This window comes from Solea senegalensis, linkage group LG13 (genome assembly GCF_019176455.1).
Source record: "Solea senegalensis isolate Sse05_10M linkage group LG13, IFAPA_SoseM_1, whole genome shotgun sequence".
In the NCBI taxonomy this organism is placed as follows: domain Eukaryota; kingdom Metazoa; phylum Chordata; class Actinopteri; order Pleuronectiformes; family Soleidae; genus Solea; species Solea senegalensis.
In genome coordinates, this window is record NC_058033.1 from 21,669,498 (window position 1) to 21,696,839 (window position 27,342).

The 27,342-nt window shown below is 41.0% G+C and overlaps 3 protein-coding genes across 6 annotated transcripts; 2 read left to right on the forward strand and 1 right to left on the reverse strand.

The window, feature by feature from the left end:
- The first annotated feature begins 448 nt into the window (after window positions 1-448).
- On the forward strand, window positions 449-12,775 carry kcnj6 (potassium inwardly rectifying channel subfamily J member 6). 2 transcript variants are annotated; one of them, XM_044042877.1, is made up of 3 exons: window positions 449-481; window positions 8,979-9,900; window positions 11,625-12,775. In XM_044042877.1, the coding sequence occupies exons 2-3, from the start codon at window positions 9,003-9,005 to the stop codon at window positions 11,975-11,977; spliced, it is 1,251 nt and encodes a 416-aa protein (XP_043898812.1). In that variant the 5' UTR covers window positions 449-481; window positions 8,979-9,002; the 3' UTR covers window positions 11,978-12,775. The 2 variants fall into 2 exon arrangements, with proteins under 2 accessions (XP_043898812.1, XP_043898811.1); XM_044042876.1 differs by having other exon boundaries at window positions 480-511.
- A 1,756-nt stretch (window positions 12,776-14,531) lies between these two features.
- Window positions 14,532-22,901, reverse strand: rabgef1 (RAB guanine nucleotide exchange factor (GEF) 1). 3 transcript variants are annotated; one of them, XM_044042857.1, is made up of 9 exons: window positions 22,826-22,901; window positions 21,355-21,537; window positions 20,479-20,684; window positions 20,203-20,369; window positions 19,489-19,570; window positions 19,213-19,345; window positions 18,862-18,953; window positions 18,130-18,386; window positions 14,532-16,979 (listed from the first exon to the last, which is right to left on the reverse strand). In XM_044042857.1, exons 2-9 carry the CDS (start codon window positions 21,531-21,533, stop codon window positions 16,551-16,553), a joined length of 1,545 nt encoding a protein of 514 aa, XP_043898792.1. In that variant the 5' UTR covers window positions 21,534-21,537; window positions 22,826-22,901; the 3' UTR covers window positions 14,532-16,550. The 3 variants fall into 3 exon arrangements, with proteins under 3 accessions (XP_043898792.1, XP_043898794.1, XP_043898795.1); XM_044042859.1 differs by lacking the exon at window positions 22,826-22,901 and adding an exon at window positions 22,766-22,786; XM_044042860.1 differs by lacking the exons at window positions 20,203-20,369; window positions 20,479-20,684; window positions 21,355-21,537; window positions 22,826-22,901 and adding an exon at window positions 19,995-20,159.
- Window positions 22,902-24,076: 1,175 nt separating this feature from the next.
- Window positions 24,077-27,298, forward strand: LOC122779311. Its single transcript, XM_044041500.1, has 3 exons — window positions 24,077-24,445; window positions 24,895-25,197; window positions 26,033-27,298. The coding sequence occupies exons 1-3, from the start codon at window positions 24,131-24,133 to the stop codon at window positions 26,663-26,665; spliced, it is 1,251 nt and encodes a 416-aa protein (XP_043897435.1). The 5' UTR covers window positions 24,077-24,130; the 3' UTR covers window positions 26,666-27,298.
- The last annotated feature ends 44 nt before the right edge of the window (window positions 27,299-27,342 follow it).

Sequence of the window (27,342 nt, forward strand, 5' to 3'; positions counted from 1 at the left end):
AGGTAAAGGGTTGAATTTGACCAAGTTTATAAAAAAGTGTATTTTTACTCTAAAGGTTTAAGCTTTATCACACACTGTGTTTACATGCATGTTCTTTGATATCAAATCTTTATTTATGGTTAAAACATTCATTTTATTAATATTGATTCTGTGTCTTTGTTCAGTTTGAAACCTTTAAAGATTTGAATGTAAATAAAAAAGTAAAGTGTACTTGCTCACTTCCACCGGTTGGTAATTCAGACCTGGTTATTGGTTATTAGCTCATTTCTCCGCCTCCCTCCCTCCCTCTCTCTCTCTCTCTCTCGCGGAGAGGAGGAGGAGGATGAGGATGAGGATGAGAGAGAGTTCCTCGTTCCTCTCAGTGATCGCACAGCGCGCGCTGATCTTCACTAACACAGGATGATGATGATGATGATGATGATCTTTCCTTCCTTTTTTATTCATTCCTTTTCATGGGAACAAAGAGACAGAAGATGAGCGGGTGAGTGAGTGAATCGATCAGCTGCACAAGGTAATGTATATGTGTGTGTGTGTGTGTGTGTGTGTGTGTACACTTGTGCCTCAGCTGATCTTGACGCGATCGTTAAATGGCAACATTTGTTCCATGTGAAGGGTTCGTTACATAACCCTGTCATCATCACTCTCCTCTCTCTTCTTTCTCTTTTCTTCTTCTTCTTCTTCTTATTTTTTTGGGGGGCGTTAATATTAACGCGTTAAGTTGATGACAGGGTGAGGGGAATGGAAGGAGCTGGAAGGTGAAGCCGTTGAAGGCTGTGAGCGCGTGCAGGCCTCACGTCACATCACCTACTGTAGCCGTGACGATGATGATGATGATGATGATGCTTTAAGGCAGAACATTAACCAACACCAGGAAGCTGCTTCTTCTTCTTCTTCTTCTTCTTCAGCTGCTGCTGCTGCTGCTGCTGCTGCTATTATTATTATTACCATTATCTGGATCACCTTCGTCTCCATGACAACGGGAAATCTCCCCGTGTGCTTCCTGCCTGCAGATGCACCTGATCTTTATTGTCTTAAACCTGCTCACAAACACGTTTCTGTGGCAACAGTGTAGAGACGGACACAGGGACAACCTAAAAATCAGCATTTTATATCAGTATCATTATATAATTATATTATAACGTGTTTTTCCTCGTCTTAGAAAACATAACCTGTGTAATTCTGCCCGTGTTGATGAAGAGAGCGATGATACATGATGTACAAGATCTTAAAATATAGTATAACTGACTACAGCAGCTCATTTTAATTATTATTCATCATTTATGAGTTCTCAAAGAAGAAGAGGAACATGATAGATGTGTAGAATGTGTGGCCTTAATAGAAGTTATTCTTTCACTAATGCTCAATACTTTTATTCCTTGACTTACTGCAAGTCTAAAATACCATATATACTATTTACAGTATGTATTATAAAAGAATAATAAATACATAGATAGACAGATTATGTGGCCATGATTTAAATTATTGTTCCACTTTAAGATAAAGTCTGATGGTAAAGTGATGAATAATTGATTCTTTTATGGTCAATCCTTAACTTTTACTTTTAATAGACTCACTTAAGCAGCTATAGAATTGATGGAAAAACACTTAAATTCCTCGGGGACTCCCCTCTTTCCTCTGCAATGGATTCTTCTCAACATCATCATGAAGTCAGAGAAGTTTTCTAAGTGGATTTTTTTAGTTTGGCATCGTGTTCCGGTCGTGTTATATAATAATATATAATAATAATAATAGTCCTGGCACACATACATTTTCAAATGTCGTTTCCCTCTTGAATTCTATTTAAACGACGTCTTTATTTATTTGGAAGTAAATCATTTCTTGGATCTTTGAGTTATTGTTGCCGTTCATTATTATTGAGTTCATTCATGTGTTTGTCTCTATATCCTGCGTTATTTATTCATCTGATTGCCCTTTTCTGCCTTTTATATACTGTATGTATATAAATATGTATATATATGACACGTGCTTCCCCACACCTCAACACAGTGACTCAAATATAGTAAAAATAATAAAGAATGTAATGTATAGAGTGCTTTTTGATTGAGAAAACGATGAGTTAATAATGAAGCCTAATAAAGGAGAAACTGAGCTCATTTTATTATTATTATTATTATTATTATTATTATTATGAGATTATTTAAACAGCTGATCTAATCAGTCGTCATCAGAAAGCACGAGTCGCTGGTGATGAATGTTTCCACACAAAAACCACATGATGGAAACTCAGTGGCGTTCATCTGCAGCCTGTGATGTCATAAAAGAGGGACCTGAACACGTTTTAAGTTGAAACCAATTGTTTGGAAACAATCCATCTTTTTTTTCTTCTCAGTAAAATCTGAACGTTTACAAGTTAGAAAAAAATAATATTAATTAGTAGTTTAGTTAGTTTAGTCTGCAAATGACAAAATAATGCATCCAAAGAGTTATTGAAATATATAAAGTAACACTGTGGATACACATTTCTCTTCTTACGTAACAAAACACAAAAGTACAAGTACTGAAGTCTTTGTTACTTAGAATATTTTCCTCATACTAAAGTGACATCTTGATCACTAATTCACTAGTAGTTTATTTACAATTATTCACCACTTCATGTTCCCTAATCTGAAGTTGCGTCCTTCTTGTGATACTACCACCTTATAAAGTCGTCATTCATATACCAACAACTTCCTTACTTACTACTAATGAGCAATAATTCTGAGGTTATTGAGGGAAAACTCTTAGTTAATGTCGCATGTAGGATAATGCATTAATAATTACTAAATAATGACTCATTAAGAGCCAATATGTTACTTATTTGAATGCTAATAAGCAGCTTATTAATGGTGAAAATGTGTTCCCTAATCTAAAGTGTTACTGCAGTAAAAGTACTGGTCTAAAAAGTAAACAGTGCTGGTGGCAGCAGAGCGCTGGTTCTGAACCACCTGAGAAAACACGGAGCTCTCTCAGTAACAACGTTAAGTATTGGCTCCCTCGTCTTCCTCCTCTTCCTCACATCCACTCACTGGTATCATGACATTTGAAGTGACTCTTATTCTTATTGTTTCATTTAAAAACAACACGTTTCATTTTCTTCACACCTGGTATAAACAGTAGTTTTTGATTTCCCTCCCAGTTCCAACCAGAGGAAGCTCCTGTACCGCTGCTGGTACACGTGCCACAGTTTGAGAACCATGACCTTAGAGAACTAGTCCTGGCTGCCACTTATTTACTTTAGTTATTTTGGGTTCAACTCAGTCGTGGAAACCTGACTCGGCATAAATGTCTGCAGTGATAATAAAAGCTGAGACTTCAGAGTAATGTCTTATAATAAAATAATAAATAAACAAATAAATAAATAAAAACTGTTTCTCTGTGATGCTCAGCTGCCTAAAAATATCCTCGGCCCATTTCTGAGCACATGTGGCGAGCGGTCGGGCGAACAGCTGATAATGAAAATCAGAAATAGAAACGGAACCAAAAATGAGTGTTTTTCCCCCTGAGTTCACACGTGATTCCCACAGCGAGCGTCTGAGCTTCCTCCCAAAAAAACTAATTTCCTGGTCCCGCTGAAGCACCACCACCATCATCATCATCATCATCGTCGCCGTCGCTCATGACTGATGCTCGTCTGCAACCTTCAATGATTCAATTTAGCTCCGTCACGAGATTCATTAGTGGCCTCTGATTCACAGAGGAAGCTATTTTCAGCTCACCTGGATCCGGAAGTTGGAGTAACGTTCATTTTTTTCCCCACATTAATTGAGTTGGGGCTTTTTCTGCAACATTAATCTCTCCTGGTGGAATCATCAGCACCTAATGCTGCTTTTACACCACATGGTCCCGGCGTGGACCAGCACGGCACGGCACTGCACGGCGCGGCACAGCACGGCACAGCACGGCACGGCACGGCAACCGCCATGACTTTGTTTTAGACGCGACACAAACACACAAACACACAAACTAGTGACTTGTAAAGCTGTTATTTAGAGGCACCTTTCGTGTGACCTTACAGCGCACGTCACGTCACGTGTTAGAATCTAATCGTAATGTGAAATACTATATTTTGCTCTTCCAGATGTTGGTGCCTTTATACTGAAGATCCACTGTGATCTGTAGGTTGTAATGCACACGTGTAAAAGGTCAATTTAGGAATAATATGTCTGAAATTGCTCTTATTTCTCTCAAGAAATGTCGTGTATTGTAAAAAAAGATACTAAATGTAAAACAAAGGGAAGAATGTGGAGTTGTTGTTGTTTATCAGTTATTATGCGGTTATTTTACTGAACTATAATGCGTTTGACACCACTGCCTTTCAGAATCAACTGAATTTTTGTGCTGTAGGATAATCTGGGATAATCTGAGCCAGTAAAAGCGGAGCTGAAGTAAAACATCAGAGAATCTGCAGCAGCAAAGATCAACAGTGAGAGTTGATGAGGAGGTCAGAGAGGTCAGAGAGGTCATGGATGGTCTTGAAGATGTGGAAAGCCAGTGGAGCTGTTGCTGGTCTGCTCCCACCGACTTAAATTCTAAAATTCTTATTTTAGTTACTTACTGTCCCAGACTTCTTCATCGTAGCTTATTCCTCTCTTGTGAGTCGCTTTGTTGCAGAACAGGTGTGAAGTGAAGGACGGATGGAGTTGTAGAGCTCAGTTGGAGCTCGTGGACCGTCCTGTGGGTGACAGTGATGTGACCAGATTGTCCAAATGTGATTTTACCATGTGGTATTTTACAGTTCCAGAGAAAACTGCGTTACACCTTGTTTTCCTCTTTTTTTGGTCAGTTTCTCAGACTGTTGTGTGTGAAAATTCACCTCCATCACTGCTCTTTTCTCATGAAACGTCAGCACACTGCATGTGATTGGCTGGTTAGAGATCTAAGTCAATAAGCAGTGGAACAGGTGTACCTAATAAAGTGAGTATGTAAGTTAAAAGAACCAGCTAAACACCAGCTAAAGTGTTCACCGCCGTTATTTTTGCTTGTTCTTTGGCGTCAGCACCAGCGTGACAAACATGATTTTAAAAGGCTGCAGGATTATAATCCCTGTGTTCACACACGTTCAAACACAGACGCAGTAAACCCTTCGTCCTCAGGCCTTTCTCAAACCAGATGAAACGGACAAACGTTATCCAATCCCCTTCCAGTGCATTCCTGCTATATTGTGAGCACTCGGCAGACTGAGCCGTGTGTTGCCGTGGAAACCGTTTGCTGCCGAAGCTCATAATATTCCCCTGTGAATGGAGAGCGGAGAGCGGCTTCAGCATGGCCGTTTGTTCCAGTGGTAAAAAAAACCTGATGGTGGAATCTGTCCAAAACCTCTCAGCGACCGCTTTATTCGGTCGCTTGTTTCATTCACGCTGATTTGAGTTTAACTCACTTTTATTTTATGTTTTTATAAAAGTTAACTTTGCAGAGTGAGACGACGACAGTATGTGTGTAAAACTCTGCTGTACAGAGAAACACAGTGAGAGTGTGGAGCTAAACCAGCAGTAAAATGTATTTATTACAAACTACACCTTCAAGCCTCAAACTCACAGCTACATTAGATTATATTTGAATCATATGTAATCATTTAAAAGCTTGTCTAGTGTTTAATTACTGTTATATTGACTTAATGTTATGATTCTATTTTTATTTCTGTCTGTTTTTGTTATTTACAGTTTTGTTTTTTGTGAACTATAAATCCAAACAAACATTTTTACATATGCATTTAATTTCTATCACTAAACTAGACCGGCCCCCTTCTGACCAGCCTAGAAGTTCACTGGCCCCCAGGTCTTTTTGAGTTGAAGGGCCCTGCTTTAACAGAAAATGTCCTTAGACTCAGTGATTCTCTATCATTTGTTTGCAGGTTTATATTTATATTTAGGCTTTTTGAAAATGTGTTGTTTTTTTCACCTTCTCATGTGTTTTTGAGTTAAAATTAGGATTCATTTTAAAATCGCATTTTCAGTAGCGATATAAAGAAGCAATAATTGTGCAGAAGTTGTGCTGAAAAAAGGATACAAGACCCACTATATTGTTACATTCTTCTCAGCTCTGTATATACTGGACATTGTAACATAGTAATGGAAAAAACCTTCATGTTCCAGCAGCAGCAGCTTCAGCAGAAGCAGCAGCAGCAGTTTCAGCAGCAGCTTCAGCAGCTTTAAAAGAATATTCAGAGTTCATGAATTATGAGAAAACCCTGGAAGTGATTGAAGTGAATAATTCATCAGACTTTAGCAGACGAGGCTGTGCTCTGCACTCACGTGGATGTAAACGTACAGCACTTTACAGTCAGCACTAATAATAATCATCTGTCGGTCAGGACAACAAACAAACAAACAAACAAACAAACAGAGTGAGTGGAAAAGTACGTCAGTCTCCTCGCTCAAGTTTCAGTAACTTTACCGGTTACAGAAAAATCCTGAATCGTTTCCCTGGAGTCAGTGAGGAGGAAAACATCAGTGTGTAAACATATGTATACGTGTGTGAGTGCAGGGTTTTTATCTGTGTGCACAGTTTATGGTCCATGACCTCACATTTGTAAACCCCGCCCTCAGATACATCCAATAATCTGCTTTGTGACTAAAGCTGTGAAACGACTTTATTATCTTTTACATCGTAAGACTCAACTCAAACTCTCTTTGTTACTCGTTACTACCGAATTAAACCAGAAGAGGAGTTGGTATTATGGTCTGTATTTATAGCTTTTCTAGTCTTGATGAACTGCTTTACACCACCGTTTTCACACGTTCACACATCTTTCATCACCATTCACACTTTCACACGCTGCAACATGGGCTCAAGTGTTTTTGCTCAAGGACAAATTTAGACGGGCAGAGCCAGGAAGTGAACCCACAACCTTCCAGTCTCTCACTCAGTCACTTCACTGAAGTCATATCATATAATAAAGTGACTTTGACTTGTACCAGAGTCATTTCCTGTCACATGCTTGTACTTTTACTGTAACAGTATCGTTTTAAAGTCCTGAGACGATCACAGCTGTCATATTTTATATTTGTCAGAGGAGTTGAAACTCATCTGGTTTTGTCGCCTCCTCACAGTTGTGTAATGAGTGTGAACGTCACATTGTTTCAAACAATCACACCTCTAGAATGGTGTTAGAGGAATGTGCTCGACAGACAGACAGACAGACAGACGGACGGACGGTGTGTATGACAATGTAACCGCAGCACTCCCACTTTCATCCCCGCTGATGCTCCAAACTCGTGTTTCCATTACCGTTACAACCGAAACATAGCGATTATTACAAATCTGGAGGCTTTTATTCTGACACTTTTGTTTGGACTTCCTGTCCCACAGGCGTTTCAGTGGAATCCCTGGATTAAACATGCTGCGTGACTAAAGAGATATACAATATACAATCATTTATATTGTATATTTTATTATAATTATTTTAAGATGAATTCAAAAGGTTCATTTGATATTTCATACTTAAAGCCACATTTTTTGAACACGTTCAAGTAAATGAGTCATTGTTTGAAATAATCGTGATTTAAATTTTGATTAGATTTTTCTTTTCTCCCCGAGTTGTGACGCATGTATTTTCTTTTTCTGAGGCCGTAAAACAAAGCTACGAAGTGCTTTCAATGGAACAAAACAAAAATAACAACAGTACGATAAGATAAAACATTCAAATGCAATAAAAGAAGAAGAAAACTAATACAACCAGGTTAAATAATGTAGTAAAAGTAATACATATTTAATTAAATGAAGGCCCTCTTATAAATAAGTGATTTTTAAAAGAGATTTAGCTTGTTTTAGAGATACAGGGAGGCCTGGTTCTCTGAACATGTCAGAGATTTAAAAAAATATATTCAAATTTATTAAAATAAATTATAAAACCCACAGCCAGTGACAGTGTGGAGATAAAAAACAGTAGCCGTAGCTTTACGTCTTCACTCCACACAGTTAAATCTCTATTTTGGCTGTCAGCTGGATAATTATCTTATTTTCCAGACATGGTGGCCTCACAGTGAGCGCTCTGAATGCATTAGAATAACCTTCACTTAGCGTCGCACACCCACACAACGCTGCAGGAGTCACCGGGACACAGTGTAGCAGGTTTATGACACAGTCACTGCACAGATGCAGCGGCGTAACAAAGTATCTGCGAGCTCCACTCCAGCGTGTGTGGTTGTGATGCAGAGGAAGAGGTCTATTGTTTTAAGTCGTGTAACTGGTGTTTACGGTGTTTGTGCAGCTGTCACTCAAACACATGAAGATGGTAAATGTGCAAAAGCAGCTCATTTGTTTGTGTCCTAAAAAATGAGAGTTTCCTAAACAATGACATGTTTGAGACAAAGACAAAGGCTCTGAATTCAGATATGATGTTGTCAGTATCAGTGCTGCAACGATGAATCCATTATCAGTTTGATTTCTCTTTTTTCAGCTCCTTAAAGTGAATACTCTCTGGTTTCTTTGCTCCATATCTTGTTGTTGGTTTGTGGACAAAAACAAGACATTTGAGAATGTCATCATTTCCAGAGTTTGGCAAATTCTAATCACCATTTTCTAGACCAAACGAACAAAGGAGTGGATTCTACTGTTAAAAATATGAAAAGTAAACCTTGATATTCAGCAGTTTGACAGGATAAATGACTCAGATGTTACATGATCACCTAAGAATGTCATCATCCATTAATCTGTCCTTTATCTTGGTCCATAAAAATGTTCTCGAATGTCTTGTTTTTGGTTTTGTTGTTTCATGGAGCAAAGAAACCAGAAAATACTCATATTTAAGAAGCTGAAAAATCTGAAAAAACACCCTTAAAACCAAGTTGACGATTCATTCAGTCATTGTGTTACCAGACGTTGTCTTTGGTTGTTTGGCAACAAACCAGAGAGCCAGTGAATGGCATGCTGTATTCATTTATTTATTATTTATTTTTGTCCAGGTGTTTAATTGTTGGACATCGCTCTTCACAACAATACCAGTGACCACCGCAATGTTTCCTCTCTCTCTCTCGCAGGCTTGAACTTCCCTAGAAACCCCCATGGAGCAGGATGTGGAGAGCCCTGCCATCAACAGACAGCCCAAGTTGCCAAAGCAGGCGCGTGAGGATCTGCCCAAACATCTGGCAGCGATGGAGAGGACAAGGAAGGTCCAACGCTACGTCCAGAAGGACGGGAAGTGCAACGTCCACCACGGCAACGTGCGGGAGACGTACCGGTACCTGACGGACATCTTCACCACGCTGGTGGACCTGAAGTGGAGGTTCAACCTCTTCATCTTCGTGCTGGTGTACACCGTGACGTGGCTCTTCTTTGGCTTCATGTGGTGGCTCATTGCGTATGTACGCGGCGACCTGGACCACATAGCGGACAATCAGTGGACTCCGTGTGTCAACAACCTCAACGGGTTCGTATCGGCGTTCCTGTTCTCCATCGAGACGGAGACCACCATCGGTTACGGATACAGGGTCATCACGGACAAATGCCCCGAGGGCATCCTCCTGCTCTTGGTTCAGTCGGTGCTGGGGTCTATCGTCAACGCCTTCATGGTGGGCTGCATGTTTGTGAAGATCTCGCAGCCCAAGAAGCGAGCCGAGACACTGGTGTTCTCCACCAACGCCGTCATCTCCATGAGAGACGGGCGACTGTGCCTCATGTTCCGGGTCGGAGATCTGCGCAACTCGCACATAGTGGAAGCGTCGATCCGGGCCAAGCTCATCAAGTCCAAGCAGACCAAGGAAGGGGAGTTCATCCCTCTGAACCAGACGGACATAAACGTGGGCTACAGCACAGGAGACGACAGACTCTTCCTGGTGTCGCCGCTCATCATCTGCCACGAGATCAACCAGAACAGCCCCTTCTGGGAGATCTCACAAGCTCACCTGGCCAAGGACGAGCTGGAAATTGTGGTGATTTTAGAGGGAATGGTGGAGGCCACAGGTGAGTGTCTCGGTCAGTTACCAGAGAATGACTTTGGTCAAAAAAGTTCACGTATTTAAGTATCAAAGGTCATTTTCTGATGTAAACTGTACTTAAGTTTTAGAAGTCAAAGAAGAGAAGAAGAGTGAGGCGTTGGGATTGAGCCATGGTGGCTGTAAACAAACATTTACAGACTGTGGGATTTGAGTTAAAGGCCTCATGGGCGGCAGATTTCACCCACTAACAATAATCTAATTGACTTTGCTGATTTCCTCACTTTTCTTCCTCCCTTTTCCACTTATTTCTCTGAATTAGCTCCACTGTTTTCCTCCTTTATGACTCGGCTTAAAGGCACTTTATTCTGATAATTACTGACCGAGCATCTTATTAAATCTAACCTAATTTAATTGCTGTGATGTTTTCCTAAGAGCGATCAAGCCATTGAGGATTTTACAAACTGTACAAACCACACAAACACTCACTGTTTGTGTCTCACAGTCATTTCCTTGGATTGAATTCTAATCACTCTGTTGATCCTCTGGCATCACCGTGAGAACATCTCCATTCTTGATGAATATTGAAGGCGTTTCCATGAAATTTGGCGTCTTATTAAGTCCCATAACTGCGTTACACCCCCCACCGCCGCTTTGATAAATATAATAAAGCGTGTTTGGAAGCTTCTGCCTGAGGCTCACACAGGAAACGCCTCTCAGCGCTGATGCAGAGCAGAACACGAGGAACAGGCTCAGGAAATCACTGGTGAAATGTGATTAAGAACATTTACGCAAAGTGGTGTCATTAAGTGTTAATTTGAGACACTTAAACTGGAGATGCTCTACAGCCAGGCTACGCAAATGGTTGTCTTGCGGACCACATGCGGCCCCAAAAGCAACTGTGGTTCCCCCAGCAACACTGAGAAAACTGCTGTTGCTAATATTGTGCACCTTTTTGATTTTATGCACTTTGAGATGCACCTGGGCTCAACTCATTTATTTTACATTTTTAAAAAGAAAGGAGCACAAAGGACTCTCTGACAGAACCAGATGTGTGAAGCATCTGCCTAGACAGGTTGTGGTGAAAGGGAAAATGGTGAGGTAGAGACAGGAGAGAGAGACCAGGAGCAGATGGGATATAACAATTGTATCAAAGTTTAGACAGAGACAGTTGTGAGTCTGTGATAACGTGACGACAGTGTCCTTAATACAAGCAGAGGCAGAGATTGTTCAGAAAGAATTGTACTGATATCAACTTTAACTAGGAGTGCACACAGTCATGATGGGGCCCTCGTGTCCCCCAGGCAGGCAGCAGTTCCCTGACCTCACTTTTGAATCCTCTATTTTTCACCTTTGATGTGTCCAGGACAAAGGTCTATGTCGGTATGTCGGGTGCAAAAGTGGCCGACTTCCTGTTGAGTTGAGGCCATGGTTACGGTGGACTTTTTTGTTCGTCTCGGTCTACAACATCTTCCCACCAAGTTTCTGGATATTCGGTGGAACTCAATTTTGCCTTTCTTTTCACCTTAGGTGGCGCTATAGAGCCCTTGAGCAACACACGGGTCCGGGAGCTATGCCAATATTGCATTTTTGCCAGACCTGACTGACATGCCCAGTTTCAAGAGTTTTTATGCACGTTAACGACCTGAAAAATTACTGCAAAGCCACGGATATGAGAATAATCTGAAGGATTAACAATAGGTTCAGGCCCTATAATTGTATATAACTTAAATGTCAACATTGTGTTTGCAGGAATGACGTGCCAGGCGAGGAGTTCATATATCAGCAGCGAGATCAAGTGGGGCTACCGCTTCACGCCGGTGCTGACGCTGGAGGACGGCTTCTATGAGGTCGACTACAACAGCTTCCACGACATCTACGAGACGGACACGCCCGCCTGCAGCGCCAGAGAGCTCGCCGACATGACCAACCGCGCACGCCTGCCCCTCACCTGGTCAATGGCGAGTAAGCTGAGTCAGCAGGGACTGCCAGAGTCCGAGCAGGAGAGTCAGGAGACCAAGAGCAGCCCGGGGAAGCAGGGCCAGAACCAGCAGACGGAGAGGAACGGGGACATCGCCAACATTGAGAGTGAGTCCAAAGTCTAGAGGACGGACAGGAACACGTGAGATTACTGGACTGCACTGGAAACTTCAGGTTTGCAGTCGCAACACGGGGACCAACGAGGACCAACGAGGACCAACAAGGACCAACGAGGACCAACGAGCACAAGAGACCAAGTATTCTGCACCATGAACCACTTTTTTCTCAGTGATTCATGCTCCGCCCCCCCGCCCCGCGATGTGGTCCATTCCAGCTGAACTGCAAACCTTTTTTTGCAGCAAGTGCATGTTTCAAATAATAATGTCATGTCCTTCCTTCCTTCCTTCCTTCCTTCCTCCCCTGATGAGATTCCTCTTATTTTTTTCTATTCAAATATTCCTACGGGGCATTTGCATAAGTATTTTTGTACATAAACGATAAACTGTTTTGTTTTCGTGTGAATATTTGAAAAAATATTTGATACAAGTTCCTTTGGGTTAGCGCTGTATTATATTCGATGCCTTACCGTGTGTATAAAGTTTGACCATTTGTTTTTCAGGAACATATATAAGCATGTATCGGTTCATTTATCTCGTATTATGTACATTACTGTGTGACTGTACGATGGATGCAACGTCTACTTTAGACCAACGACCGACTCTTCCCAGAATAATAATCCTGTACACGATGACGTACGACGCTCTTGTTTCTCGATGACTCCGGACAATTGCCCTTTAAAAACTGCATTTAGTCACGTTTTGCACATCGGAGGCTTCGAAGTGGAGAAAGTTGTTCACGACGGCAGAAAATCCCTCACGTCACCAATCAGTGTCGAACATGAATAAACAGTGAATTGCACATTATGATGTTGACGGTGCGTTGTTCTTGGTTCACAGTGGATGGATGAGTGAAGGGAATCTGGTGTGAGGGTGAATATTTTGTGTTATAATATGCACAATAATGCACTTAACTTTTAATTATAATACTAGACTTTCACTTTAACCCTAAAAAGAGTTTTGGTAACACTTTGTATTAGGGAACACAAATTCACCATTAACTACATGCTTACTAACATATATAAGTAGCATTCTAGCCCTTTATTAATCATTATTAAGCACGTATTAACACCTTATTCTACCTCTATGACGACATGAATTAAGATTTTTCCAGGTGTTAATTTGTGCTTAATATTTACTAATAAAGGGCTAGAATGCTACTTACATGCATGTTAGTAAGCACCTAGTTAATGAATGTGTGAATATTTCATTCCATAAGTTTACATCTACATTTATTTATTAATTTATTTAACATTTGTTCTCACTTTCAAACCTAAATGAATCCTCGTAAAATGATAATTTCCTTAATTTAAAGAACGAGTTTTATTCACCACAGACAAAAATGTATCTCTCGTGTTGTAGAAGTTGTAACATGAAAGATCCGACGACAGAGTGTTGAGTGGATTCTTATTATTATTCTAGTGTCGTTGCTCTTTTGTGAAGTTTAATTATAGGATGTGAGTTTGTTTTCTAAGTGTTTGGACACAGTCTGACACATGAGGCATGAGTATGATATCAAGTGATTTCCAGGAAATTCTAAAAGACAAAATTACTCACAAAAAATGTTTATTTTACACATTTTACACTTTGCTCTCGTCGTACACCGACACTTCCACTTACTTATAGATAATGTAAGCAGATTCATGTTTTCATCTGCAGATGAATGTGCAGGTTAAAGGTAAAAGTAGAGTTCTGTCCATCATTGTGACACAGCACACAGCGTTATTAGGTTCTTTTATTTATTTGCAGTTTCTCTCTCATGTGCCGTGAGCACACCTGTCAGTAACCAGGTGTCACGCTGCGCTGTGATTGGCTCATTCGTAGGAGATTGTCTCACTGTGATTGGATGAAGAGATGAGGGTGTGGCCTATATAAACCCCTCCTGGATTTTCCTGCTCACCTTTTCAAACATATCCTGTGTGTGTCCTTGAAATCTTTGTTTAAGATAAATAATAATTGTTTAACGTGTTCAATTTAAAAGGCAGCAGGAGTAGCAGGAGAGAGAGAAGCCATTTTGTTTCACTGTTCTTTTCAAGGTCAAGTTTTCTTTGTTGTAGGTGAGTTTAGGTTTGTAAAGAGGAGTTAATAAAACTGCTAACAGACTTTAGATTGATTGATTGATTGACTTTCTGTGGAAAAAGGAGGTGGAAGACTCTGGACCCTGGGCTCGGGTAAGTTTATTTATTTATTTATTTATTGTCTGGTTAACATGTTTTTCTGTGTGAATGTCGCTAAATGGAATTGAAGGTGGAAGAATGTGCTTCTCAGTCGACATTAGACAAACTAAACAGACGTCACAAAGCTGATTTAGCTCTGATTGCAAACTGTTTTTGAATTGCATGTGCCAATTAATCCTGGGAAACAAGAATTGAAGGATATAATTGTATTTAAATGAGGCTAGAAAAGGGGGCGGAGCTGGAGCTGAGATCACAGTCATCAGTCCATCCATGAAAATGTGTGTTATTTAAATTCATGATATCATAATGTGTGTGTGTGTGTGTGTAAACCACTTCACAACAGTGCAAAAACAAAAGAGAGACAAAAGAGTTCAACGTTTAGTTTCACCGTCGTTTTTTACTTCAAATGAAAACACGTGTCATTTTCATCGTTTTCCAACAGTGAGTTGCATTCACACACTTTATATTGCATCATACAGTATTTATTTCAGTTTAATCTTTAATCTTCAAACACAACCAGAAAACATTATTTTTGTGAACAAGTTTGAGGCTGCTGCTTTAAAATCTAATGAAAAGAATAAAACCCATCATTTATTTATGTTTAGGTTGTTTATGTTCAGATTAGCTCACATGGTTTCTGTGGATTATAGTTTCATTTTCCTTTTCCAGATGAATAAAAACAGTCAGGTCCAGAATTCTGAGATTAACATTTGTGATGTTTTTGGACAGAATCTTTATTTAGTGCACTTTAAATGAATGATAAAATAATATAAAACCTCCCTTTAACAGTATTTTTAGATTTATAGAAGAAAGAAAAAACCCAATCCAAAAAAAACACATTAGTGATGAAATTTAACAGGATTAACTTCTGCTGATAGTCTGGATTATGTTTGCAGTTATAGTCGTCCTAATCTCAAAGTGATATTATTTATTATTTACAGTCGAGTGTTTCATCACATCACACAATCACAAACTTAGAAGTTCATTAAATACATTATTATATTTATAGAATAACATGTAATAGTTGTTAACACTGAAAAAGAAAATAAGACACAATTCTAAAACACAGTTAATGTTCAAATGTTAAACGTAGTGTGTGTGTTTTCTAAAAAAACAAAAACGTTAAGATTCAAGTTCATTCGGTGAAATTCAAATCAAAACACACACTTTAACAAAAAAAAAACAAAAAAAAACAAACAGCAAAAGCCAAAGCAGTTCATTAAAGCGTCTGACGAGGGAAACACGTTTCTGCTCTTATACGCTGTGTTGTTGTTTGCACTGAAATGAAATGGATGCATTCTGTTTTACCTTCACGTCGTGAAAATCATAATAATAATAATCATAATAATAACGATAATAACTAGAGCTGAAACAACTACTAGAGGAATCGATTACTCAATGAGTCGTCAACTATTTTCATCATCCATTCGTCGGTTTGAGGCTTTTTTAATTTTTAAAACAAGATTTCTGATCATTTCAGCTTCTTAAATGTGAATATTTTCTTCTTTTCTTTGCTCCATAAAAACAAAGAAATTATTTTTAGTTTGTGGACAAAAACAAAGACGTTCGAGAACATCGTCGCTTCCACTGAGCAACATTTTCTGACATGTCATGGACCAAGTGATGACTCGATGAATCGAGAAAATAATAGTTAGTCGCAGCTCTGATAATACACACACACACACACACACAGAGTTGATGAAATGTTACAGCTGGTGAGTAAAAGTTAGGTTAGTGTTCCTTCTTTTCACTATATCCCTTATTATATAACTTCTATATAATATTGATATCATTCATGAGAAGACGACGCCGTCGTCAGGTTCCATACCATACTTCAGGGGGGTCAAACATATGGCCCGCGGGCCAGAACCAGCCCCACAGGATGAATTTGTTAAAATTTCCCACTATGATTAGAATCTAATCGTCATGTGAAATACTAGATTTTTCTCTGTGACTTCATGGATCCACTGTGATCTGTTACATCATCATGTTAAAATTGCACTTATTTTTCTCACGAAATGTCATGTTGTGTAAAAAGATACGTCATTGAATGTAGAACAAGGGAAAACTAATTTATCGGTTCTGATGCTATGATTTTACTGTACGTGGACCGCTGCCATAATTCCACTACAGTTGAAATGTACATGATTCGCTCCCGGGGATCAAATCCACCGCTGATCGCCGTGACTTTATTGAAATAAATGGACTCAAACTGTGAAATGTCAGCGTTTGAAAAGCAGCTGTGACTCGATCTACCAAATACACGACGACTAGATTCCATAAGTGGAGATATTTACAGTATTCTGCACCATATATTACACAGAGTGTGTTAAAGTGTGGAGTGGTTTTTGGCATAGTGGAGACATTTTTGTGGGATGCAGTCGTCAAACTCACACGAGTGTCCGTTACCCAGCAAACACCTGTGGTGTGAGTGGTGGCGGGAGGTTGTCGTTGTCCACGTTGTTGGCGTCGATGGCAGAAACGGTGCGGGGCGCGACCTCCAGCGGGTATTTCTCCAGCACGCCGTGAACCTCGCGCTCCACGCTCTGAGGCCAGGAGAGGAGGTCGGCCTGCAGGCTCTGCGCCGCCTCCGTCACGCGCTCCTGTTTGCTGATGAGGCCCGACAGCAGCTCCAGGTTCTGATTGAGCTGAACCAGGACCGGGTTGGTGGTGGCAACGGCGGTCGCATCGGGGGCGGAGCCGGCGAGGGCCCAGTCGCCCTCTGAGCTGTGGAGACGCGGCGACGCCTGGCCCGACATGTAACGCTCAAACTCCTCCGGGGACAGATTTAGAGACTGAGCGTCCAACTTCTCAATGAAGGCGGTCGCACAGCACTGGAAAATGAGGGAAAAGGCAAAAATTAAAGTGGTCTGCAACCTGTGGCTCCTCAGCCCTTCTGCAGTGGCTCCTTGTGTCTTTAATATAGATATATATATTTTATTTAAATTTTTTTGTAAAGATCAAGGCGATAAATAAGTGTTTAAATATTTTGTGCATCATATCCAACGTCTGTCAAAAGCCTTAGGATCCACATATTTCTGCCAGGCAGGTTTTCTCAAGCATGAAGGACATGAAATCCAAATATTGCTTCATTAATTCATTTATTTATTTAATTAATGAATTATTAATGGTGTGTTACTTTTAATTTCATTAATTCTCCTCAAACGATGGAAGGACCAGGTCTACGTTTCTTTCTGTTGTTTCTTAAAATTTAAACTTTATCCATGTTATTATCTTAATTTTATGGGTCAAATGAGTTTTTCTGTGGCTCCAGATTAAGGTTGCAGACTCATGGACTCTACGGTGCCAATAAAAACATTTTAGACAAAGAATCTGACACATTTGTGACGCTTTCTTTGTGATTAAAAAGATGGATTATGATCAAAATGGTGGATTATTTCATGTAAGGAGTACTAATTGATTGGTAGACTTGGAGTTGTATTTCTCCTCATTTATTCCGTTACTGTTTGTAGTTGTGGTAATATCTGTTACTGGAGTTTACATTGTGCATGTAGTTATTCAGCTGTTGTGGAACAACATTTACACACACAGACAGTACAGTGTCACTGTGAAACCAGAGGATTTCTAAACGTTTATACATTTATAAATCTACATTTATATATTATTACACTGATACACTGACATGATGAAGTAAAAATGAGGGAAAGCGTTTGTGTTTCTATCTTCTCTGTAAATTCAACAATGTGATGAATACATGTTGTAATAAAGGAATATTATCTTTATTATTCTCATCCTTGCAATGTTTTCAGTTTATAACACAGAGCGTATTCAACTGTAACTTTATGTGTATCAGAGTAACTGCAATTAGATATTTTCTCCAAATATTTCAGCCTTCGGTTAGATCACGAAGGAAATCAGTCAACATTGGAAAGTATTAATTATCTGTATGTGTGAGTGTGTCTCACTCTAACATGTGATCAAACTCAAACTGAAGAAGAATAAAATAAATAAAAAGAAGCAGACCAGGTTAGTGAAGTAGTATCCGTCCTCTCCGGTCATCAGTCTGCTCGGGTTACAGAAGCGTGTGATGTACTGGATGTTGGACTGAAGCCGCGGAGGGTTGGCCTTGAGCACGATGTAAATGAGCGCGGGCAGGAAGTCGTCGGCGGACGCCGGCTCGTTCTTCGTGATCCTTATCGCGCTGAAGATGTGTTTGCTGCAGCGTGTGATGCACGCCAGTTTGTCCCGGGGAACCCTCTTAGAGTCCATCTCTATCACATCTGCAGGTCAGAGCCACAGAGACGAGGACAGACACGAGTCAGAGGGACGACAGAGGGACCACAGAGGAATGTTGTTTCTTTACGTGTTAAAAAAGAAAATCTCATTTTTACTTTATGAAAATGGTCAATTATTTGAAATTTTGTTCTTCAGCAAAAGTAATCAATTCATTATATTAATAACTTCTTTAACCAGATCCAAATAAAACATTTACCAGTCAATTTTAAGATACTGACTGGGTTTTTTTTTTAATTATATTTTGATATAATAATTCTATTTTTCATTGTAAATCCTGTGTTTTACGGCACGTCTCACATACAGAAAGCAGCTTTTTCAAAGATGACAAAACTATATATATATATATATATATATATATATATATATATATATATATATATATATATATATATATATATATGAATATGTTGCTCGATGTTATGTATAGAAGTGACTGAGTTTCCAGGCTTATTCTCTGACCTGTTATTGCTTTGACCACATTCTCCGACACTTCAGGGATTTCTTCATCCATGGACACACACAGCATCTGGATGGTCACCCAGTGCAAAGCCCTGCAACAACACAAACACAACAATAAGTATTAAGTGTAAAGCATGGTGATGTGATGCAATCGCACACGTTTGTTCCACTCGCTCGTTTTTCCCCCCGGGGAGACAAATGCGTGCGGTCAGCAGCTGCCGCTGTGCGCGCACATGCTGAGCGAAGCTGAAGTGCACAAACAGACTGTGACACAATGTTTGTCAGACTGCAGCAAACTAACGAGGAGCACCGTACAGTCGTCCTTTAAACGACTGGAAATCTCTCCCTCACCGTATCCGGTTCTGTGTGGCCAGATCCTTCCTCTCATCGTCGCTGGTTTCCGGACAGAAGACGCCTTTATAAAGACGGGTCATGATGTACTTCTCCACCTGGTCCATCACCTGCTCCACGGACTCTGATGAGCCTGTGAACAACCACACAGAGACGTATTTAAACACCTGACTGTGCTGCCATCTAGTGTCTGTTACGCTCAGTGACAATAACTGGACTCACAAACATCAACCACATTACATTTCAATATAATTACAGAGTTTATTTTCATCTGACCTTTAAAATGACTCATCAGGCGGTCGGCCATGTTCTGGTAGAAATCCTGAACGCACTCTGAGAGTTCTTCAGCACTGAGATCCTGTCGAGACAAGAGACGCGAGGTTCATTCATTCATTCATGCCGCGTTCGGACCAGCGGCAGATGTTTCCCACAGCAGCGTTTAAGAGCAAAAAGCTGTGTTTCTTAATGTCGACTGTCGGCGAGCCGTGCAACTTCGCATATTATTCAAAATACAATCAATATCCCCAGGTGAACTTTGAACTTTGTGCTGAAAACTAGCCTGAGATGTGAAAACATGGCCGTCAGTTGCGACACAAAGAAACACATAGTTTAAGAAGATGTTTACCACTTTATTACCTGCAACAAAATCCACAGAGAAATCAGCAGTTATACGTCAAAGCTCACACAAGCTGCTGCCTCCATGGGTAAGTTCAAATGTTGTAACTTCAGTGTTTGTTTGCTTTTACATAAGTGATGTAAACGTACAGCTTCCATGAGTTTACCTGCGGACTTTTGTTTGCAGACTGACTTGTTTACAAACTCCAGTTTCCAGTCAAATGAGGCAGCGAGCGAACTTCACTTTCCCTGCTGCTCTCTCCCTGTGCTGGGGGTGCACACGGTGTCACGGCACCTCAGACAACCACACTTTAAACAATGTGTGTGCAGTTACAATCATTGTGCCAGGAAACTTGATGTGTGAGCACCACAGACCTTCTTGCTGGACATGTTCACGATGAAGGCGCGGCACTGCTTATGGATCTCCCGGCCGGGCCGCTGCAGGTTTTTCAAGAAGTCCACAAAGTCCCTGGACACTTGGTCCGTTTCAAAGCTGCTGTGGCGGCTAATGGACGGACTGGGTGTTTTGCCCTCTTGGGTTTCTGAGGAGGAGGAACCATGTTTAGATAAAGACACAGTTTTGGGCGTCAAAGCAGCAGCGAAGACGGCACCTGGACATCACACGGTGTCGTATTTGGGGTTGTGTCATACCTTTCTTGGGAGGAGTGCGTGATGAGGGGCTGAAGAACTTCTTCACCGTGGTCACTTTTCGCGTCTTCTCGTTCGTTTTCTTCTCCTCAAACTTGGAGAAGGGGCCCAGAGAGGCGTGTCCTGGGTGCGGTGCCGAGGACTGGCCGTGGGGCTGCGTCTGAGCTCCATGGCTACTCGCGTACGCCGCATCCTCCTCTCGTTGCAACCTAGTGCCATGGAGAAATGGGATTTTAAAAAACTGAATAGCTGAATAACAGATGAACAAAAAACAAGAACAACATCCTTTCTGGCTGGCAAAGGCCACCGTAGTTCCCAAATACACTAAGAAAAGGGAGGGGAGAGCAGAGGACTCTGAGGACTGTAATCTATATTACAGAAGAAGAAGAGTCATGTAAAGGGTTTGCATATTTATTTCCACTTGCTGTACATCCAGGTTACATTTTCATGCACATGTATCCGAGCCCCTCTCAGATCAACGCAGAAATATCTATCATCTATCATCATGCTCGTTTCCTTGCAAGAATATTTACTCAAAGGTTTAAGGCCAACGTTTAACTCTAACAAGTAATACTGCATAAATCATTTAAACTAAATGAACTGTATGTTAAAACAACTATAAATGGACAGCTGAGAAAACCTAAGCTAAATTAGGATTAAAAGAGGGCTGACGCAGCCTCAATGACACGGTTGAGCTCAAGTTACTGTGTCGTGTTTTTGGACAGAATTTGGAGTAAAATATTGTTAACGTAGCAAATGTTTTTAACTGAGAACAAACTCACAACAACACTGTTTTTCGGTCCTTAATTTTACCATTTTACACCAGTGTTTTTTTGATCTGTGCAGACTGTGAAAGGATGTGCTGGTTAAAGCACTTACTTTTCCGCCAAAGCCCAGTCATCCTGGATCTGTTTCTGCCGAACCCTCTGGTACTCCTCCCTCCAGCACTTGGAGCACAGACCCTGCCAAGCTGCGTTGCCATAGTAACCGCATCCCTTTTTGCACAGCAAGTCTGATTGGTCCACATGTATGCCCCGTCGCTCCGTCCGCTGACTCATGATGCTGGAGAAACGGCAACAAAAATGTCATTAGTGAGTTTATTCTGTGCACCACAGTAGCAAAAGAGCTACTCGTCCTCTACTGTCTGACAAATCTGTATAAAACAGGTTACAATAAAACACCGTCACCAGTTACATCATGTGACCCGTCTGAGGAAGACCACCAGAAACATGTCAAGGTAATGTCTGACTGAAGGAAACTTAAGCTCAAGTCTAACATTGAGAAGACAGTATCACATGGACATCTGGTCTATTTACTCTACTGTAGCTTCACATATTTGAATATTTTGTTGAGGAACAGGTTATAACTGAAGTCTGGTCCTCACCAGTGCTGACCAGGATGAAGAATCTATCTGTAACATGCATGCATGCATGCACAGACAACCCCTCTCACCCCCTACATGAGACTGTGGAGGCCTGACGCAGCTCCAGAAGCAACAGACTGCTGCACCCACGGTGCAAAAAGGAGTTAAGTAATGTAACACTGTAACCACCTTCACCAGCACTGTAACCACCTTCACCAGCACTGTAACCACCTTCACTTGCACTACTCCACCACTACCATCTCCACAATCTTGTGCCTGCTGCCTGTTCACCAGTGCATTATCCTGTGCAATAGTCACATTATTTATATTGTTACAGAGACTGTATACACAATATTCACTATATTTATTTACACATCTACCTGCAACGTACAATATTTTCCTCTAGCTTTCATTCATTGTATATAATGTCCATAACTTTTCTGTACATAATGCACACAGACTATAGTCCTCTTTTCCAGTTTAACCTTTCTTTAATTTTGCTATCTTATCTTAACAGACAAATCTAAGTCATTCAACTCCCGTTTGATTCAAACCCACACACTCATATCAAAGGCACAAGAGGGTTTCATTCATTTTAAGTATTTCAAAGGTAAATAAATAGTTGAACCAAGAAACTAAACGGTTTGATTTATACATTTGTTGAAATTGGCTGACAAATGTAAAGGAGATAGCGACCTAAAAACGAGGGGAAATGATATATAAATATGGAAAGTTCTGCTGACATGGGTCTACATGGAGGTCACCGGGTCAAGTTACATTCTTCTGCCCTGGATCCACCCTGACTCTCTGCTTCTCTGCTGCAGATGTCTCTAATGTGTCTGCCTGTCTGTCTGTCTGTCTGTGGTCACTCAGCTCAAACACATCACAGTCCACTCGTTACTCATCAGTAACACAGTCGTTATTCACTCAGAGGACGACGATCACAGTCCGTTCACTCATGTTGTTCTCGGCTGTTCACGCACTCACCTGCTTCTGTTTGGACCGATCTCACACAACCGGAAGCAGGAAGTCGAGAGCGCGAGCGAGGGAGAGTGACGAGCAAAGTGTGAAGGTCAAGACACTGACGTCGTCTCCAGTCCTCCAAACAACACTGTCATCGCGACATTTCAGTCATTAATTCAAAATGTTACCTCAAAGTATTCAACGCGAGAGCAGACAAAGAAAACACGGAGTTATTCTGCGCAGTGATTCACGTTAAATGTGTACGTTTATAATAATAATAACGTCGATGAAGGTCAAGGACTCTATTTAAAGGATTGGTCTGTGTCGTCAATGCTCCTGCTGCGAGGGTCATGTGACCACGGAGATAGCCGAGGTTCTACGGAGAAACACGAGAGTGGATTCAACGACTTTATAAACAATTAATACTTTTTCCTCTACTTCCTGTCCTCACGAGTCCTGTAAACGTGTGTTTTTAAAGTTATTTTGGTGATTATTACCATTATTGTCGTTGTTAGTAGTAGTATCATTGTCCCTATATGAATATAGCAACGTAATAATACTTGTAATTACCAGGATATTACATGTTTGGTCGGTTTTGCAAACTGACCCTGCCTGGACCAGGTCTCTGTAAAATCAATGACATACTCTCCTCTATAGTCATGTCCTATGACAATGAGGATTTCTGTGACATCGGTGGGAAACAGCTTATCATTTCCAACTGAATACAATAGTTGTATAATCACTTGTTCACGTCATCGTTCATGGACATACATTCTTTGACATCATATCTCTTCATTACTCCACACAGAGATTTACTGAATAAAGGCATTTGCTGCAGAGCCAGCAGTGTAAACATGTCCTTCATTCTGGTTTATTGACATTGAGGTTAATGTTCAGCAGCTGAATGGTAGTTTCATTCATAGTTTATCACAGTTTCATTGATGATCTGCAATGACTGTAATTAGAAAACGTGTTTGTTTTGTAAACGGCAGTTGTTTTGTTCTTTTCAGCCACATTTCAATGCACAAATGTATCGTGTACTTTCAACCTTTTTCAAGAGAGCTATGCATGGATTATTGTAAGGATGCCATTTATGATAGAAACAAAAATAATGCAACTATTTTCCATAGGCTTAGTCCCAACAGGAAAATACGGTCCATGTTCCTGTAGTCATTGTTTGTATAAATAATCTATTTAAATGAGGGAGTGTGTTGTGTTCATTTGGCTTATTCAGAGTGATGTTATCAGCATGACCAGTCCAATGAAGCAAAGGGTCGTGAGCACAGATAACAGTTGTTCCACACACTGGCCACACAGAGCGATGTAGCCATGATTCTGATGGGCCACAGTTTGTGTCTTCCCTCTCCAGCCACTGTCCACGAGCTGTTCTCCGTGGCTCGAGATGCCAACATCATACCCGACATCTCCCTGGATCCAGTCCTTACCACCTACTTGTCGCTGGACTCCTCTGCGGCTCTGCAGCATCAGTATGCCTTCTTACAGCGCAGCATGAGCAGAGAGCAGCAGAGTCGCTTCAACCTGAACCTGACTCAACAGCTGGGGGGCAGCAGCAGGGTCAGCTATGGAGGAGTCGGGGTGGTTGCTCTCGCTCTGTCTCTGCTCTTTGACCAGGTTGCCCTACAAGTAGGTCAAATTTTGTCCAACTATTGAACGTCAGCTGCTGTGTTTAGAAACCTCAGCTAAAGCATGTACTGTCATGCTGACCATGGGGTCATTTCATGATCCCATGGAAACATTAGTAACGGTTGGATTGCCATGTTTCATAGAATTTGTGAAGTCATTTTTATCCTGCATGCCATCGGGTCAAAATTAAACTCCTTAGTGCTGTTAACAAGTAACAAATAAGACTTTTATACAACTGTCTTCTCAGCTGGACTTCTGTTTCTCTACTTCCTGTCCCCACGAGTCATGTAAATGTGTGTTTTTAGAGTCAAATTGTATATATATGTCCAATTATGTATTATATCACTACACAACCAATGTCTTTTCCCAGGCAGGAGAACTTTTACAGACTTACTAACTGAGTTGTTAAACTGGATCACTTTGCCTTTATTTTCTGTCATTTCCGGCAGGTCCGAGCCCAAGGGTCAATGCCGGGGAACTCCTCAAGTCAGAAGTTTGAAGCAAAGGCAATTTTCGGCATCAGCAGCTCCTCGAGAATCGGTCGTATCATCCACAGCTACCTCCGCCTGGTCCCAGGCGTTGCCGGCGATGAGGAGAAGATAGCGGAGACGACTGAGCTCTACGACGGTTGGCTGAAGCTTGAACTCATTGACCATTACGAAAGGATGACCACGAAGAAGAGGATGAGCACGGTGTCCATGCAGCAGTGGTTGACCGGAGCTGCAGTTCACCTGCACATGAGAATACACCAGGTCTGCTCTGAACAAATCAAAGGAACAAGCTACACTACAGTTCATGGTGATGTGGTGGTTAGAATCACTGCCTCACAGGTCTGTGGGGTACTCCAGCTTGTGCACATGCAGAATAGGGTTAATTGGAGATTCTAAATTGACCATATTTGTGCATGTGATAGTAGATGAGCAACTATGTGATGGGTTAGTGTTGCGACCTGTCCAGAGTCGACTTTGTCTTTTGTCTGCTGTCAGCTGGGACTCTCCAGCCTCTCCTGCGACAGTAATAAATGAACTTGATGTAGTATAGTTTTTATTTTATTGCCCAGCTTGCACTAATGCATAAGAAGCAGTGGTTGCAGTTTATGCCTCCTCTTCCTTTGTGCTGTGTTACCCACAGTGCAACTCAAACGCCAAGCCGTCACCAATTACAGTTTCAAATGGAAATATCAATATCACAGAGGTGTGGTCAAGTCTGGTGTTACAGATACAAAAACAGACGTGACAAGAAAACCATAGTAAACGAGACATAAATGATGAGTGAGGAATAATCTTCAATGACCAGTTACAGTGACCACCACAGCAATGATAGGAATTCAAGAAGACTCTTCATCGTAGAAAGAGAAATGCACATTTTGCCCTATAAATCCCCACATGTGCTTTGGTCTCCCCAACATTCTTCCATTTAGATTCATCAGAAGGACACACAAATTACTCCAAGTGAACAAAATGCAATCCTCTGGATGGAATTACTTGTCTCAAGTGTTTTTACAAACAACAAAGTTTCTTTCTGTCATGAGTGTAATTCCAATGGATTTTCCCAAAAATCTGAATCACCTTTGGTTTAATCCAACAGGTCCGGCTGCACTCTGTGCCTGTGGGATCAGCGAGGTCTCTGGGTCTGTCTTACAGGACAAGTTTAAGACACCTGCTTCAGGGCTTCACAGCCTATCTACGCAAGCACATCCAGGAGACCGCAGCTCAGAGTCCACGAGGACTCCGCACAAGGACAGACACTCAATCAAGACAAATGAACACACCCAGCACAACCAATGTGACCTGTTTAAGTGAACCCCTTTCTAATATTAGCCAGGCTAATAGATTCACTGGGACAACTGCACTCAGTTCCACAGCTGATATTAGCAGCAAATGTAAAACCCAGGGAAACATAGAAGAGTTTAGAGTCTTAGAAGAAAGGAATGGCACTCATGCAATTACAGGAACCACAACGACACTCACCAATTTGACTTTTTCGAGCAGGAAGGAGGAAGCTGGCGTGCGAGGCCTGTTAGTCATTGAGCCGTGGAGGAATGTGAGTCACAGCGTGCAGCATCATCCGTGTCAGTCTCCAGCCATACAACAAGCTCTGCTGACGCGTATCATTAATGCTCAGGACCTCGGCCACGACAGAAACATCTTCCAGCTCCCTGAAAAAGTTTTCCAAAGCCTGCTCAAGCAGAGGAACAATTTTAAGTTAAGGATAATTTAGACAGAACTGATTACAGAATCATTGTTGTACACATGCAGCATTAGTTTGAGGAAAGTGTGCGTAGATCTGCTGCCTAACCCAGACTGACACTACTGTACCTGGTAGAATAACATTGTTTACAAAGAATGAATTCTGACTCTTCCTTAACTACACATCTCTAGCAGCATCGTTTACCTTCTCACCACATGTGCTTTGGTCTCCCCTGTACTGGCACCAGTACAAGCGTAGACCCGCACCAGTACAATATGTTCCACACTATTTCTAGTATATAAGAGTAGCCTGTGTTTGACTATTATTGTAACACCATAAATTGCATTAGTAATAGTCATAGTTGTGCTTTCTACATCAAATCAGTGTCACTCTTTGTCGTTGTTTTTTTTTTTTAAATCTTAGAGGGCAGTAAAATCACAAAAGTGGCCTCGTGTTAATTTGCACTTTTGCGCTCAAAGTGAAGAACCAGGTGCAGTTTTACTGAACTTAAATTAAACAAGTAAACAGCTTTGTTTTTTGTGATCAATTTTTTATTGAGAGAATAAAAGAAAAAGACAAAAGCACAATATACATATTCACATCATATACACAGTGTTTCCCCCCCTTTTTTTCTAACAGCTTTGTTTTTTAAAATTCAGAACAGATGTGCAAATGTGCACGAAATCAGCAAGTAAAAAATGAATATC